This window comes from Balearica regulorum, chromosome 3 (genome assembly GCF_011004875.1).
Source record: "Balearica regulorum gibbericeps isolate bBalReg1 chromosome 3, bBalReg1.pri, whole genome shotgun sequence".
In the NCBI taxonomy this organism is placed as follows: domain Eukaryota; kingdom Metazoa; phylum Chordata; class Aves; order Gruiformes; family Gruidae; genus Balearica; species Balearica regulorum.
The window spans coordinates 67,557,150-67,574,407 of NC_046186.1; the positions used below are offsets into that span (position 1 = coordinate 67,557,150).

Genomic DNA, 17,258 nt, shown 5'->3' on the forward strand with positions numbered 1-17,258 from the left:
GGTTTTAGCTCCCTTTTATAGAACGGGGAAAATAGTGGAAGCCTGTGAACATTGAGTTCAACTCTACTCCAGCCAGACCTGCACTGAGTTTATGCTGCAGTGGTCCGAGGTGTCCCAAAAAACAACGCAGTGGGCTCTGCAGCTGGCCGCAGTACCTCCCAGGTGGTTGTGTGCCATCCTGGCCACAAGGAAAAGAGATTCAACTGGAAGAGAGTGTGCCACTGGCCATTTCTGGGAGTGGATGCATTTCTAGGTGGAATGGGCAGACTTAAGATTTGCTGCTTCGTGCATTTGAGGAGGGTGAGGAGAGATGTCTCCCATTTTGAATATAATGCCTCGGTTCTTAGTTCTTCCTTGTTTTGCTGTGGAGGGAGTTTATAAACCATTTGCCAGAATATAGACTAAAATATTCATGTCTTTGTTCTTTTTATTGGAACCCAAATGGTCAAATTGTGAAATTTAGCTTAATACTTTCTCCTTCCTTGCCTTTAGGTTTTGGGAAGAATAGGGGTCATAGCTTCTGCAAGCTTTCTAACTTGATTTATAAAGAAGTGTACTTTTTCTGTTGTAAGAGCCATCCAGAGATAATGACCTGATAACTGCTTGATTTATGCAGCTCTTTATTTTTAACAAAGTTGCAACACTTTTTTTGTGCAACAGGAAGTACCACGCTCAACGTACTCGTTTTTCTGGTAGATTGGGTAAAGCTCAGTTCTGACCCTTTTAAAAATACATTTAGCTGTCAGAAAACTTGGCTGTGAAGCAAGCCACTTTGGGGCAGGAGTGGAAAAGGACTTTTAGTCAAGTAAAGGCTGAAGTGTTTTCAGACCCCAGCTCTCTTTTAAAAAGTTGTGGGGTTCAGAGTTTTTTGTTTGTTGGGTTTTGGGTTTTTTTAACATAAATTCTAGTTTGTTATAACTAGTTACTTATGGCCCTGCTGAAGTAGAATATATAAACTGTAGCCTACTGAATACAGCCCACGGTGTCTAGCCATGAAGCTATCCCATTTCCTCAACTAGTAGACACTGACTTCTTTATCCTTAAAAATTGTATTTGCTTAATGACACTTCTCATACTACTATGCAATTTTCTTGGTCTGCTTATATCACTAAACTTTATAGATTGCCTGTTATTCAACAGTGTCACACAAAAAATAATTCTCAGAGTGCTAATCAAGATGGTGCATTTTTCCCCATCTCCCTTACTAACCCTGGGAAGCTCTGGCTTCCAGCTACAGACTGCTGGTTTTCGCTCACTGGTAAGAAAATTTAAGGGAAACTACAGCAAAAGCTAATTACGTATCCAAAAACCCTTGTCTCTCTCAAGTCTGCTGTCCAGCCAGAGTGTCTCCAGCAATACTATAAATGGGGAGGGGTGAAACAGATCCTTGGTTGAGATCTTAAACTTGTTGGAACATGTCCAAACAGGACTATTTTCACCAGTAAGTGTGCCATTCAGTCAACAGATGGTGTTTCTGGATCTTTCATCTGGTTAGCATTTGCAATATATGAAATTAAATTTGTCCTAATTTTGGGCCGTCAATATATTTTGTCCTTCAAAACCAGGCAATGTGTAAATTCAAAAAAAGAATACCCTTGACTGAGAATACTTGCGGCTTGTTTTAATTCTCAAAAACCGCACAGGGAGCTTACTGCAGCAGCTGTGTGAGGCATCCCTCAGTTGCTTCCTCCAGCCAAATAATCTTTGGTGACTGGCAGACAAGATCACTTGAGCCATTAGTACTGCTAACTAGTTGTGGTTAGTGCTAACACCATTACAGACCATCTCACCATAAGCTTTGGTGAGAGAAGTAACTTGCCTGCTTCACCAAGTACAGTTTTAAGAAGGGCCAGTAGATACAAGCAAGCAGAAGCCCCACCTGCTGCATGTACCAATCTAGCAGTTGGTGGCCTGTCACTTGCCCTGTTTGTCTCTCCCGGTTTCCCCAGAATCGTCTTCTCCTGGGAACTGGGTGGGACAAGTAGCTTAGCCTATGCCATCGTTGGTATCTACTATGGCAGCTATAGTGTATCTTTGTCTACAAAATGAAATTAAGAGATGCCAGAGGAATAGGCTTAGGCTGTTGCCTGCACCCACAGGTAATGCAGGACTTGAGAGGATACCTGGACCTCAAGTGAACTGTTACCTACAATAACTTTTTTTGACCTTTCTGTTGTAGGTGGTTAAAACCATAGGTTTGCGAGAAGTGTGGTACTTTGGTCTTCAGTATGTGGACAACAAAGGATTCCAGACTTGGCTGAAGCTTGATAAAAAGGTAACGGACTTCTGGCTAATTGTTGAACAAAAGATAAAGCTTACATGATTCCTGATGTGTTATTGGCTGCAACTTTATAAATCTTGTACCAGTTGTTGATTGTTCCTTAATTCTCATAATTCCAGGATTGTTTTTAGAGAAAACTTTGTGACCTGCATGGGAACTGTTTGGGTGAGGTGTGGCATGGGGGAAGTTTGCCCTTTCCCTCTGTGTGAATTGTAGAAAGCTTTATAGCGTTTGTCAGATATACAGCAGCAGCTTGATACGGTACTTTGGGTAGAAGCAGCTATTCTTACTGTGTCTGGAGGAACATCTTGGCTAGTGATGGTTTTAATCTCTGCTTGTGCAGGATCAGTTGCACTAATCAGAAAGAAAGGTCTCTTCAAGGCTGGGCAGTTGTAACAGAGTGTAGGTGCCTCTGATGTGCTCTTGTTTGTGGACTTGCAATTCTTCTGAGGGCGTGAACGTTTTTTCTGGATTGGGCAGCCAGCAACATACCTGTTTAATGAGAAGGGGCTGTTGTCTGTCAAATGCGTACAATACTGCATGGATTTGCCATCTGATACAGCACAGTAAATCATTTTCCAGTGACCAAGGTTTGCTGCGCAAGCAGAATTTTACTGGTTCAGTTCAAAAACACAACGCGTCTCCCCTTATTCTCATACCAGTAAGATGCCAGGATTAAGGAATGCCAGTAATGAGTCGCCAGTCACTCTCCTCTTAAGGCAAATGCCCAAAATCCCTTTTTCAGTGTAAAAGAAATTTATTCTTCTGTCTGCAACCCTGCTCAGTTGTGTTGTCCCCTCTGTCCTCAGGTTTCTGCTCAAGAAATCAGAAAGGAGAATCCCCTCCAGTTCAAATTCCGTGCCAAGTTCTTTCCAGAGGACGTGTCTGAAGAGCTGATCCAGGACATCACACAGAAGCTCTTCTTCCTGCAGGTTAAGGAAGGGATCCTCAGCGATGAGATCTACTGTCCTCCTGAAACAGCAGTACTACTTGGCTCCTATGCTGTGCAGGCCAAATTTGGAGATTACAACAAAGATGTGCACAAGCCTGGATACCTCAATTCAGAGCGCCTGATCCCCCAAAGGTGAAGGAGTTGGTTGATGTAGTCTCCCATTTTTTCAGTGTTTTTTTGGTTTGTTTGTTTGTTTTAAAGTCAGGAATGTGCATTCTAGTTAAATACAGAGTTTCACTGAGAACATGATTTATTTTTTTTAATTGAACTGTATGCATTTAGGTTTTTTTCCTTCTTTTATTTCTATCTGTCAGAGGATGTTTTTGTGCTGTCGCCTTGGGTTGCTTAGGGAGAGGAAGTATACTTTTGAATTCAGCTTTTTTTTTACCAAACATTGCTACCATGCTGGTAGCTGGCAGCATGAATGTCTCCTCTTTAAGAAGAAAAGAGCAACCTTTGGTCATGAATGTGTCATCCCTGGAGAAGATTGGGTTGTATGTCCTTAATCCTAATGTACAGTCCTAAAAATCCTGTATCTGGAAAGTGAGTCTTGAGGCTACGTAGTCCATCCCTGCACAGGATAAGTGTATGTTATCAGTCAAATGGCTTCTGTTTACACTTCCTGATGACACTCTGCACAATGCCCAACTCCAAGAATGACACCAACTTTTGCTTTGCTTTAACCCTCTGGTGTTTGCAGCATGTATGTGATTCTCTTGCAGTGTTTTGCTTATTTATCTCATGTCCTTGGTCACTGACCAGAGATGGCTTTGCAGAGGATTTTTGTTCATTCTGAATTACTCTGCTTCACTGAGTACGTCTTTGGGCTGAGTAGGATCTTCCTCTTGATTTCAGTAAGGCTTCATGGGTGGGACTGATTTTTCAGTAAGACTACCGCAGAGGTCAGCATCAATGGAACACAAAGACTAATCTTGCTAATCTCTCTTTATTTGCGTAGGGTGATGGACCAGCATAAACTCTCCAGAGAGCAGTGGGAAGAACGGATCCAGGTGTGGCATGCTGAGCACAGTGGCATGCTCAAGTAAGTGTTTTGTATTGGTCCCTAGGCTGGTCGCTTTGATTACCTTTTGATTATGTCGGTTGATTACCTTAAGCTTGCAGTTCTACAACATGCTTTTGAAATAGACTCCAAGAGTCGCCTGTGTGGGGAGACTCTTGGGTGTATATTTTCTAGTCCAACATTGAATCACATGGTAAAACTCAACAGGATTTTCACACTTGTGCTGAGAACAGGATGGCTTCCTGAAAATCCTGGACCTAGGCACAGTGTATCAGTGATGACTTTGGGGGTGAGAGGGGGGAAGTACAGGTGTGCGTCTAACCTTAAGTCCATTGAAGCATTTACATTGGCAGATGGGGAAAGTTCAGGTACTATACCTTTCCCTCTGACTGTACCGTGAGACAAAGATGAATGAATACTGAGAGAGATGAATGTTGCTGATTTTCTGTCCGGAAATACTAGAGCTTGGTAAATGGGAATACTCTGTGTTTATACGTGTAATATCATTAACTCCTGAAGTGAATCCCGAATGCTGAACGTTCAGTTTTAATTCGTTTGATGTCTTGGTTTAGGAAAAGTTACTTGTTTCTTTTGAGGACCTTGTGCTTTCTGAGACAGATAAATGAGAAGCTAACATCTGCTCTCCTCCTTGTCTCAACCAGAGAGAATGCCATGCTGGAATACCTGAAGATTGCTCAAGACCTGGAGATGTATGGAATCAACTACTTTGAAATCAAGAATAAGAAAGGAACTGACCTTTGGCTGGGGGTTGATGCCTTGGGGCTCAACATCTATGAAAAGGATGATAAGTAAGACTTTTTTTTTTCCCCACCTCTGATCTCCCAGAGTGAGGACTGGTATAGGAGCCAAGGGATGTTTCTCATTTACAGGATCAGGGCAAAGTTTAGAACTTGCTCACGTTCCAGTTTTGGATCAGTAGGTGAAGCTGTGCTAGGAAATGAGCTTTTCACATCCTTTATGCTTTTATGACTTTCCTGACCTTTGTAGCCTGCCCTGCTAATGCTACCTACTGTATAGAGAGGGATGTCAGTTGGACAATGCCACCTGTTAAATCGTGCGCAGTTGTAGAGCTGAACCCTGAACTAAAGAGTTCACCTAGCTTTTCCTTGAGTCAGGTTGCCAGGTATGCCAGCAGCGGATGCAATGCCAGAACCTAGGTACGCTAACGTATCTGCAGAGTGTTTGGACATCTAAGGCCGTTCCTATACTGACATTAATGATAGATGTGTGTACAACTGCCTGGTTTTGAAAAAGATTATGGGGTGGACACGAAACCAAAGCTGGATAATACCCAGAACCCAGGGAGGCGTTAACCTATATAGTTACCATGAACGACGAATGAAATGAGGTCTTGCTGAGGTATGCATAGTTTTAATCAGCCCTTCTGGTAAAGGCAGAGCCATTATTAATTGGATAGTAGGTGGGAAATGATAGACTACATCTATAAATAAACATAAAGGGAAGGTGAGAACAGCTGTGTCTAGGCCTGCTAATCTCTTCTAATACTCCGCAATAGAAAGATTGAAGGGGAGTTAAATTTTTTTTTATGAAGGGTTGCTGTCTAGACTGCTTTTTTCTTTTCTTTTCTTTTCTTTTTTTTCCCCTCCTACGTTCCAAGTCTTGGTTTCATGTCACAAATCCATAAGAGACTATCATTGTAATACAGAGGGGATTTCACCTATTCTACATCTTTGCCTCCAAAAAGCTTTGAATGCAACCCAAATATTAATTGAAACTCTCTGAAGCTTCTGTTAAGATGGCAAGGAGAAATGCAGTCTTTTCTGCAATGCTAATATATGCTGTCACCCAGAAAACAAGGAGTGTCACTTGAAAGAAAAGTAGTTTCGCTCATGTAGTACTTCAGTCTTGAATGACTAGTCTTGCTATGTAACCATGGTCACATAAACAGGTTTTTCGAGCTGCAGAAGCAGACAGAATATAGCCATTGACTGTAAAGAGCGATCAAGAGCATTTGCAAAACACATACAGTGCTGGAATAAACTGCTTGTTTCTGCTGTAACTCTTGCTACTATATAATTAAGTCTTTTGAGCAGATATGGGGACTAGAAGAATAGTAATGTGTACCTCGCCTCTGGTTTGTACGTGCAAAGTTTGGGGACTGGGACAAAGGTGAAAAAGCAAAGATTTCATTGTTGAAGTTCAACCTGAGGAAAATGAGCGTGCTATAGGTGTGCGAGCCTCCATACTGCAGTGTACGTTGGTGTCCCGCTTTTAGGTATTTTCAAGCTTTTTATTTTCTGCATTAAAGAGGAGAATCTGCAATAGAACTTATTAATAAGTGAATTATTTTAGTTGTGCATCATACTGTATTATCTAGGGTTGAAACACTTAAGTTGATATGACAGAGGCTGGAATAATTAGTTAATCTAATCAAATGATTTTCTTTACAGTTCTTACTTCGTGTTACACACACACACTGTTGCATAATCTTGCAGTTGAGTTAAGGGTTAGGGAATGGTATGTTCTGAAGGGGATGTATTTTATTCTTGATGTCTGATTTTAAACGAAGCGAGTTGTGTGGGTTTTGGGTTTTTTTTATGCTTGGGCCCAGCGAAATCATGCTATGTAGTAGCTTTCCATCTCTGTGACAATGAGTCCAATTCCTCCAAAATTGCCAGCTTTTTTCATAACCAATGAGCTCCATAGAAAGGATTCTTACAGAGTTCCAGTGGTTCACCATGATGATAGACGTTTCTCTAAGTCCTAAACATTAAATACTTGTGTCTTGAACCCATTTGCTAGAAATAATTGTCAGCACTTCAGTGTGTTTCGGAAATGTATCTTGGGAGGGGTTAGATAATAACGAGAAGATTGCTTGTTGGTGTTATCACTTATGTGACACAATTCTTAATCATTAACTGCTATCTCTAGAGAATATACCCTCCCTTGATAAGAGAAGAATAAAATAATAATAATGTGATATTAAACATAAAAATTGAAATATTTAGTTGGGGAGGAATTAAAGGAATTATTTACAGTCAAATATGGAATTCCTTGTACTATTAGAACTTGCTGCAGAGCTGGGCAGGTATGTAAGCGTGAAGTACTGGAATGACTTGGAAACATTTGATCTCATGAATAACTTGATGCTTTTTATATGCAAGACTCTGGAGAAATTAAAGCAGAGGAAAATCTCAACTGGTTAGTGAAGCTTAAAGAAGTAATTTTAAACCAGCAGACCTGAACTCCGAAGTGATGAGGAAGAGCTAGGAGTGTGAATCTTGCCCTTTGCTTCCTCAGGGCGCTTTCCAGTAGGAGAGCACTACGTGGTACGGCTCGTTGCTCAACCAACGTCTAAAGTTCTGCTTGCTGACTAGTGGGATGGGCCGAAAGAGCAGATTGCGTGGACGGAAAGAACAGGGCTCTTTGTTACTAGCCGTGCCTGTAACCTAGGAAAGGAAACAAAAGACAAGAAATCTGCTTCTACCAATTGTGTTTGTGCCTGCCCAGCACTTCAGAAGTGAAGGCAGCATGGAGGTAACTGGGCTAGCTGTAACACAGCAGGGTAGACCTCTCTGTGGGTGCTGGAAGGTGTGGAGAGTGGCTGAGTTACTTTGGGTTATGCGTCCCATGATGTACGAGAAGCCTCCTGGAAGCACAGCACGTACACCTAAAGTCTGCATGCTGTGGATTTTAGGCCCTGATTTGAAAGAAATGAACTTAAAGCAGGTGTTTGGTAAAGCTCAGTATGTGGCTTTGGTAGAGACCATCCCTATTACATAGCCAAATGTCAGCGGGGTGGCTGACCAAAATGAGAAAAGACTCTGTAAGGCATGTGACTGGGCTCTTTCCCTACTTTCTGTGGGGTTTTGGTTTGACTACTGTCTTCTCTCTACTGGGGAGCTGTGTGAAGTGTTGCATCCCACTGAGTCTGTGTTAGAAGAAACGGGGGGGGGATTGTTCATTGCAGGATCTCTTTAAAATATATCTCTTTCTTTTTCCAGACTGACTCCAAAGATTGGGTTCCCCTGGAGCGAAATCAGAAACATTTCTTTCAATGACAAGAAGTTTGTTATAAAGCCTATTGACAAGAAGGCACCAGTAAGTATATCTAGCATGGATTCCTGGATACTGCATATGAACAACTAATACTGTTTCATTTCAAAATAAAGTGGTCTTTGGAGAGGAGAAAGCTGCAGATGTTCTTGATGCAAAATGAGCCTTAGGGTGTATTTAGAGCTGTATGGTTTTCTGTCCAGCATAAATAAAGGGCTTATGGTGCTATCTAACATGGAGAAAGACAAGGATTTTACAACTGCAGAGTCTTCCCCCCCCCCCCCCCCCCCCCCCCCAGCAAACTAGGTAGCCTTATGCTTAAATCTGAGGTTCTTTGCTAGTTCTGTGAGTCTTCTATGTGACCAGATTATACTGAGACTAGTCCTCTCCCTATTTCTTTCAGTGCATGGAAGGTGGTGGGTAACTTTGTTGTTGATTTTTGTGAGAGTATTTTAATAAACATTCAAATACTCCTGCAAAGCCACATGGATACACACGGCTTCCCATCTTAATGCTCACTTCCACACTACTGAAAGGGTAAAAGCCAATTAATGACCATGGTGTTCAGTGACCTTCTTGAATACTGGGGTAAATGGCAAGGATATGATTTCTGTGGAGAACTGAAATGTAGCTACCTGTGAATGTTGCTTTTCAATACTTACAAACATGTTTTCAGAGTTATTTTAGTGAAGAATTAGCAACTAACTTTGACATGTTGAGAACAGAAAGTGGAATTAACTGGTATATGTGGATCTCATTCTGTCAGTCTTGAGAAACTTTTGAATAGTTGAGAAAGGACTTCTGTTCTTCTCTTCCCCCACCCCAGTACTTGGCCTTGGTGAGTAAGCACAGCCCTCAGAAGTAATTAGCAGTTTGGCTTTGGCAAAGGGTGATGGCTTCTCTCTCTAAGGGAAAAAGATCCTCCCAGTGGTTTAAAGGACACTAACACATAGTGTGCTGCAGGGCTTTTCTCCAGATTAACAACCTGGAGTTTAGGGGGAGAGGAGCTTCTTTTTGTCATGCTGTTAATGAAAATCAACAAAACTCCACAAAGAGAGAAAGCTGGTTGGTCAGGCATACTTTTCTCAAGAGTCTCTTGGATGTGCTGTACACATTACAAAATGATTAATCTCCTGTTTATGGATTACAGCTTTCCATCCACTCCCCATCAGTAAATCTGACTGAGTTTGAAATGGGAGACTTGCAAGAGGCTGATACAGAAAGATGTTAATATTGATATGTTTCCTCCCTCTGTCTCAATTGTCCTTTTCCCTCTGGGTGGTGTTATGTTTAAAGCTATGCCTGACAGAAGTGTTAATCTGGACACTAATTCTGAGCATTCAGGAAGCTGTCTGGATCTTTTCATACACTTGTGTCTCCTTTTAAAAAGACAAGTATTACAACTAAAGCAAAATATCCAGTCCACCCAAGATGAGGGTCGGAAGCTCCCCTTTCATTTGGAGGGTTCTCCTTGTCAGTGTTTAAATGGACACCAATGTAATGGGTAGAGTCCTGTGGCACCTTGCCCAGAATAAACTTTAATTTTTAGGGCTGTCTGCCCACATACTCCAACATCTTCAGCACATTATCTTTCAAATATCAAGCTGCTATGCCCCCGGTTGCGTGAGACCAGGGGGAAGCTGGGGGCGAGGAAAGGGTGTGTGTGGGAATTCTTTTGTGTTCTTACGTGAATGTTCTATCCCTTGGTTATGGCTGTAAATGAGAAACACAACCGTCGTCCATGGCCTCAGTATTTACTTCCATGTAGGTGAACCTTGCCTCAAGATAGGACCTACTCATCACAATGTACATAAACTGTTTGTTTTTAAAATTACTCGTGAGAAGTGGGAGGTCGGATGGATGGCTTACAGGCATGGTGAGCAGTATCAGACCTGTGCAGCTCAGAATGGCTCTGGCAGGGCTTAGTGGGGAGCGCAATGCACCGCGCTGACCGTGTCTCTTCCAGTCAGAATATGAATTAGGAAAATGCAGTGAAGAAAACAAGTCTTTGCCAGCATGTCCATGCAAAAGTGTAGAGCCTCTGTATACCCCTTCTCAGTTCCAGCTCTTGCTAACAGTAAGGCAATCCATAGGAGAGCCATTCTAAGGAGTGGGTACTAGTTTTTGCTGGTAATGTGGCAGCTTGCCCACTGCCTGTATCACCATCCACACAGTACACAAAAAAAAGGTACAAAGATGCAGAGTTTGTTCCCTGTGTAAGTTCAGACTGCATTGTAAACATGTATGGTTGTGAACTCAGAAAAATCATCAGGCAGGTAATGAACTTGGCCTTCTGTATCCCTTTCTGAGCAGATTTACTTCTAGAAGATCCAGTCTGGTGTATAGTTTCTGTAAAAGCCTGGTTATAACACAGATAATAAGAAATGTGGGGCTGTTCCTTTTGCAGAACCAGAAATTTTAGAATCTCTTGTGTTTTGTTACTGCCTGCAACCCAATATTCAAAATAACCTATATGTTTACCAGTTAAAAAAAAAAAAAAAAGCAGCTTTCATTTGACACTCTTGTACCAGCGTAGGTCAACCTAACTAGGAAATGCCATGGAGAGGAAAGAATGATATTGGAAGGCATTTCTTCTGTTTCTCTGAATAAACACAGATGGTGTCTTGAATATTGATTCAAATAGGTCAGGCAGTTCTACAAAGTTACTTTAATTGTCTGCAACAGATTTTTAGTTTCATGCTTTATATTTCAGTCACAAAACCATGCAAACTTAGAAACTAATTACTTGATACTAGAGGTCTATGAGTTGCCCAGATAGTTGCCTGCCAAACCAGAATCTTCTACAACGTTTCCAAACTCCACAGAGTTTCTTGTAGCTGGAGATATTTGAGATTTCTAGAAAAAGTATCTTTTAGAGAAAACTAACAGAGTAATTTGTCAGGTCTATGTAGACTTGAAATGGATAATATAAATAACAATTGTTTTTGCCATAGATGATATCGGCAGTCCCTGCCGCTATATTTAAATTGCTCATGGCAAGATGATCTGCATGCAGCTAGCTGGCAGAAGAGAAAGCCTGCTTGAAAAAACTGACTGTGCGGTGTCTCTCTTCCAGGACTTTGTGTTTTACGCCCCTCGTCTGAGAATTAACAAGAGGATCCTGCAGCTCTGCATGGGCAACCATGAACTGTATATGCGGCGCAGGAAGCCCGACACCATTGAGGTGCAACAGATGAAAGCCCAGGCCCGGGAGGAGAAGCACCAGAAACAACTGGAAAGGTGAGCTGCTTGAGTATGGAGAGCAGGGAAGATGAGCCATCCCACATTTGTAAGGCCTCTGTGTGACCCTAGAGCGCTGGCTTACGGGGTTGGACTCGGGAAGTCCTGCAGCAGGACCGTAAGTGTTAACTCTTTTGGCTCGGACCTGTGGCCACGTAGTCTGTTGTCCTGTTTGCGGTCTTAAGAGCTGCGAGGAAGTGTGCATGTAAAGGCGCAGTGGGCTCTTGCGTGGTGACGCACACCTAGAGAGGGCTTCTCCTGGCTCTTGAGTGTTGGGACCTGATTTATGTGTTGGACCGTGGGATGGTTGGGAGTATGGGAGAAACCTTCACAGGGAGCACGTGTGTACACTACGAAGAGAGAAGAGGGGACGGGGAGACCTCTTACAGGCAAGGAAAAAGGATTGGTGATTCCACCGGCTGCAGGTTGCTTATGAGTCAAGAAATCTTGTTGCTTTTCTCCTGTATTTGTGGCTTGTTTGTCTTCATTCCCTCGGTGCTCTTATTTTTACACCTCCTTGACTCTCCTTAAGACAGAAGTAACAAACTTAAATCTCTTCTGCTGTGCAGTACAGAATCCTGGTTTTCTCTTTCTGCATCTAGTAGCTATTTAGTGTTCTAAATTTCTGTGGCGGGCAACAAAAATACAAATGTTTTTATGAAATGGGGTATCCAAAACTGAGCAAAAATTCTGATGTGATGAAGGAACAGGCTGTATGTATTTCTGTCTTCTGGCTCTTGCTTTGTGGCAGTCACTTCTCATTGAGCTGCCTGGAGAGATGCCTGGCCAACTTTCTTGCCTTGCTGTAGCTTAGGTCTGAAAGCGAGCTTCAAGCATGAAATCTGTTTCTAACAGGCAACAACTAGAAAATGAAAAGAAGAAGAGGGAGACAATTGAGAGGGAGAAAGAGCAAATGTTGAGGGAGAAGGAAGAGCTGCTGGTGAGGCTACAAGAGTATGAGGTGAAGACTCAGAAAGCAGAGAAAGGTAAAGTACTTGGACTGGCTGACCAGATCACATGTGTTGTGCTCCATGGAAGGCTTATGTGGGTTGCTGCCTATGCCTCGCCTAAATCTAGTGACGCTGGGATCCTTTGGCAAGGCTTACTAGTATCTACCTATACGGATAAATACACAAATGTGCTTGTGCTGCTGAGGTCATCCAAGGCATAAAAGTGGCATAAAAATCTGCTGATTGCATTTGGGAATTGAAGGTCACATGAACTCGGTTTTCTCCTGTTGCCAAGAGGGGTTTAGTATTATAGCCTCTTCTAGCAGTGAGTAACAGAGTTCGGCTCTCGAGTACTTTTTACTTAACTCTGACAGAAAAAATACTTTAGGAACAAGTCTCTCCAGTGAAATGGAAGCTTCTGTTTCAATACGCAGATGAGCAGATTAGAAACAGCAACATCTGGTCCTTGCAGGAAACTGTCCGTTAAGGGCAGCAGAATCATGTCAGTGCTACAGACTTCAGTGCAAATATCTTGCAGAAGATTCAGTTATAATGTGCAGTTGACTACCTCTGAATTCAGTTACTTGATGTATTATGCCAATAATTACTCTGAGGTGCACAGTGAGGGGGTATTGCAAGCTGGAGTCAAGTGCTTGTCATGACTTCTGCAGTTACCTAAGAGACCATCTGTAGTCTCTTCACTTTGACTAGGCTTGTGCACTAACCACATTGATCTGTGTTTTTCCAGAGCTCTCAGATCAGATCCAACGAGCCATTCAGCTGGAGGAAGAAAGGAGACGAGCCCAGGTGGAAGCAGAACGCTTGGAAGCTGATCGCTTGGCTGCTCTACAGGCCAAGGAAGAGCTGGAGAGACAAACTCTGGACCAGATAAAGAGCCAAGAACAGCTGGTAAGACCCAGTCATTTTGAGGACAGGATACAGGCGTGTTACTGCACCCTTTGAGTAAGGCAAAGCCTTGTTCTCCGGGGAAAACCAGAGTGCAGTGAAGTAGTAGGCCATGTGATAGCATCATTGTGGCACTGGTTTCTGTCATGAGCAATCTACTTTTTGTTCTTAATTTCCTATTCAGTCTTTATTACAGTGGAGTGTAACACTTGGGTCTTTTCTCAGTCAACAGTGTTTCGTTGTTGGGTTGGGTTTTTGTTTGTTTAGGTTTTTTAAGAGTCCTTATAATTCCAGTTTTATTATTCAATAGGCTACAGAGCTTGCAGAGTATACAGCCAAGATTGCACTTCTTGAAGAGGCAAGGAGGCGTAAAGAGAGTGAGGTTGAAGAGTGGCAAATCAGAGTGAGTATCTGGGGTTTGCAAAGTTGAAGTTCTACACTTGAGCAGAGCATACCACACTGCTTAGCCTGGTATGACTTCTCTAAACGTGTGGAGGCAAACATCTGCACACCAGCAGAGAAGGGCAGACTTGTGACAAACATGCAACATGCCTGCAAAACATCTTTCTTCCAACAAGCCTTCTGTCAAAATTCAAAATGGAAGCCTGTGTAAAACTTAAAAATGTGCTTATCATCTTGGAGCCATGGAGGGGAAGGGGCGCATGTATAAATGATGCATTTAGTCCATGATGTAATGTCTGAAAACATCAAGAGAAGATGCTGCAGATGCAGCCGCGCTGCAGGTACCAGTCTTGAGGAGCGTGTGCTGTTGTTAGTGGCTTCCTGTTACCTGGGTTGGGAGAGCTGAATAATTTGATGAACTAAACCCAAAAATAAACTACACAAGGCTCGGAGTGCCTGGTGCTCCTGGTGCCCTGCAGCTAGTCCTGCAGACCCCATGGGAGGGCAGAACTACAGAAGCAGCAAGGAAGCTGACTGCCTAGTGTGTGATGGCATTAAAAATGCCAACTCGGGAATCTTGTGGAACCCGTACTTACATCCTACAGCTCTTCACATGGAGAACAGGATGAAGATAACTGTAATGTCCCACAGAACTGTTTTTCCTAGGCTGTGTTTTATTGGAAGAAGATTCTTTGTTAAGATCCCCTGTGCATTACACAGTGGATGATGATAGCATCACTAGCCAAAAAAAAAGACATTCTGCGTAAGACTGTAACAGTACTGTCAGCTGCAGAGATTTAATTCCCTCTTTTTTTGCTTTTCATAGTAAATTGACAAAACTGGGAAGATAAGCATTGAAGTGTTCATTAAGCTGGTTTAAAGCAAGAAATGCATTAAAATATTTTTCATTCTTTTCCCAAAGGCCAGGGAAGCCCAGGAGGATCTGGTAAAGACAAAGGAGGAGCTACACCTGGTAATGACTGCTCCGCCTCCACCTCCACCGCCTGTCTATGAGCCAGTGAGCTACCATGTCCAGGATCACCTGCAAGATGAAGGATCAGAGTACTCTGCCTACAGCGCAGAGTTCTCCAGTGAGGGGATCAGGAATGACCGCAATGAGGAGAAACGCATTACTGAAGCAGAGAAGAATGAACGTGTACAGAGGCAACTGAGGGTAAGGCAATGTTTGGAGGAGGCAGAGTAATTGAAACAATCATTCCTTGAAAATACATTGTTTAACCACTTGATTAAGTACACAAAGCACAATAGTTTCTTTAAATTTACAGTTCCTATAGGGAGTGTGAAGTAAAGATAAGACATATAAAGATTACTCTCATTGCTCAGGCTTTGAGATCACTTACATCTTCCATTGTGTTTATGGAAAGCGTATGTTCTATCCATGTCACTGATCTATCCAGCCATCCAACAACTGTCAACTCTCACCAAAGATCACTACTGTCATAAGCTGCCAGCTTCTTGTGTGTAATCTGTATTTCACATCCTTTATATCGCAGGCGCTGACAGATGAGCTGGCCCAGGCTAGAGATGAAAATAAGAGGACCCACAATGATATTATCCACTCAGAGAACATGCGACAGGGACGTGATAAGTACAAGACGCTGCGGCAGATCCGGCAAGGCAACACCAAGCAGAGAATTGATGAGTTCGAGGCGATGTAATGACGCTTGTAACAAGAAGGCAGGACTGTGGGAAAGGCAGATCTTAATGCTGTGTTCTTGTTTGGGGTTTTTTTTGTTGTGGGTTTTTTTGTTTGGGTTTGTTGGGGTTTTTTTCTGAGGAGGGGTCACTGTATGACATTTAACAAAAGTTCTCTAAATCCAGAGGTGTTTGGATCTCCCTTTTATTCCATACCTTCTATTAAATTTGGTATAGTTACAGACTCATCGTACCACTGATCCTGGTAACTTGCTCATGCCTTTGCTTAGTGCCAAAAGGCCTTATGTCACATTTCTCTTTAAGCAAGACAAATTTTAATAGGCTGTGCTTCTAGTTGAAGACATGTCTCGTGCAGGTGCTGGATTCAGCTTGGTCTAAAAATAAGCAACTGTGGGTGAATTTTGTGCCATATGTCTTTGTATTATTAGTTAGAGTTGAGATGATGGGTTGTAGAACTCTGGATTTGTGAGCACGTGTGTGTGTGTACACACATGCATGTGTGTCTGCACCCCCTGTTCTTTTCCTTGGTCTTGATGCCCATGTTCTTCCTACCACCCCCACACACCCCCTGCACCAAAAAACTGACACCACCTCAGAACTCCTTTGTGCAGAAATTAGGCTTTTTCTGGTTGCTGTTCTCAACTGGAGAAATTCTGCAGTGATGGCACAGAAGTGTGGCACAGGGACACTGACACCCTCCTCATGTAACAACTAGGCAAATACTCCCTTGGAATCTAATACACTACTGTGTTTGCGTTCCAGCTTCACTACTGATCAGTTATAGTGTAGTATTTATATATATATATAAAAACCATGCAATACATGGATTGCAATACTAGTTTAAAGGGAAATAGTTTTGCTCTGTATATTTTGTTACTTTTCAGATTTAATAAGACTCGCATCTGTAAAAATGCCTAAATGACACTGTAGTCTGACACAGTGCAGCTGATTATTTGCTATAAAGCATTATTTGTAAAGATCATTTTTTTACTTAATGAGAACTATTATATGTACACGATCCAATATATACAATTTTACTGCACCTATTTTTCTAACAAATTTTCTAATTTTTTTAAATGTTTGATTTAAAGTTTCAGACTCCAAAGATGAAGGGACTGCTTGTTTATATCACAGTTGTATCCTCTCTACTAGAGAGCATTTGTGACCATTCCTTCCCCACTAATCTCCCCCTTTCCTTGAAAATCTGTTAGAAAGTGAGATACAGTATGTTGTCAGTTCTTCTCTTCCACTCACAACATCTATGCTGCTTTATACTTGAGTTGAATCTTGTGTGGTTTTTTTTTTTTTATTTGCAGCAGTAAACATCTAAATAAAAGATCTGCAAAGTAACAAAGGACTTGGAGTCAAGTGTTTCTTGTGTGGGGTGTATTTTGTGTAAGGTGTTGCTACTGTTCTTTTAGTTCCTGAGCTTAGCATATGAATCTCTGTGTCTTTAACTCTTAAGTCCTTAAAAGCCACATTGACCTGGAAAGGAAGCAAGGAGAATACTTGCTGTAATGAGGACATATGACCATTTTCACCTGAGTCCCAGGGAAGAAGTATATAGCAGCAGCACTAGTTAGAGTTGTATAGGTAGTTTCTGCTGACTAACACTAGGTCTGAGGCAAAGTGATACAGTAGTAAAAACTGCATTTCTGCCAGTTCTCATGAATAAATGATAAGTTTAGCTAAACTCTTCTGTGCTGTACACCATATGGAGCAGACTTGTTAATGCTGTCTGGCAGCTGATAAGAACAAGGAACTTCCTATGACCACGCTTATTCCATTAGG

General features: G+C 42.1%; 2 protein-coding genes across 3 annotated transcripts in view; both read left to right on the plus strand.

Moving 5' to 3' along the window:
• The window catches only part of EZR (ezrin), a 37,267-nt gene extending 20,446 nt beyond the window's left edge, over window positions 1–16,821 (plus strand). Inside the window, exons 3-13 of one of the 2 annotated variants that reach the window (XM_075748305.1) lie at window positions 2,180–2,275; window positions 3,091–3,365; window positions 4,192–4,275; window positions 4,917–5,063; window positions 8,241–8,337; window positions 11,369–11,532; window positions 12,388–12,518; window positions 13,231–13,391; window positions 13,699–13,791; window positions 14,713–14,964; window positions 15,305–16,821. In XM_075748305.1, the coding sequence (XP_075604420.1) occupies window positions 2,180–2,275; window positions 3,091–3,365; window positions 4,192–4,275; window positions 4,917–5,063; window positions 8,241–8,337; window positions 11,369–11,532; window positions 12,388–12,518; window positions 13,231–13,391; window positions 13,699–13,791; window positions 14,713–14,964; window positions 15,305–15,469 (1,665 nt within the window). In that variant the 3' untranslated portion in view covers window positions 15,470–16,821. The remainder of the gene's footprint in view (window positions 1–2,179; window positions 2,276–3,090; window positions 3,366–4,191; window positions 4,276–4,916; window positions 5,064–8,240; window positions 8,338–11,368; window positions 11,533–12,387; window positions 12,519–13,230; window positions 13,392–13,698; window positions 13,792–14,712; window positions 14,965–15,304) is intronic. The other variant, XM_010305218.2, reaches the window with a different exon arrangement.
• SERAC1 (serine active site containing 1) overlaps window positions 1–17,258 on the plus strand; it is a 379,919-nt gene that overhangs the window by 51,394 nt on the left and 311,267 nt on the right. The gene's annotated exons all lie outside the window — the stretch shown is intronic.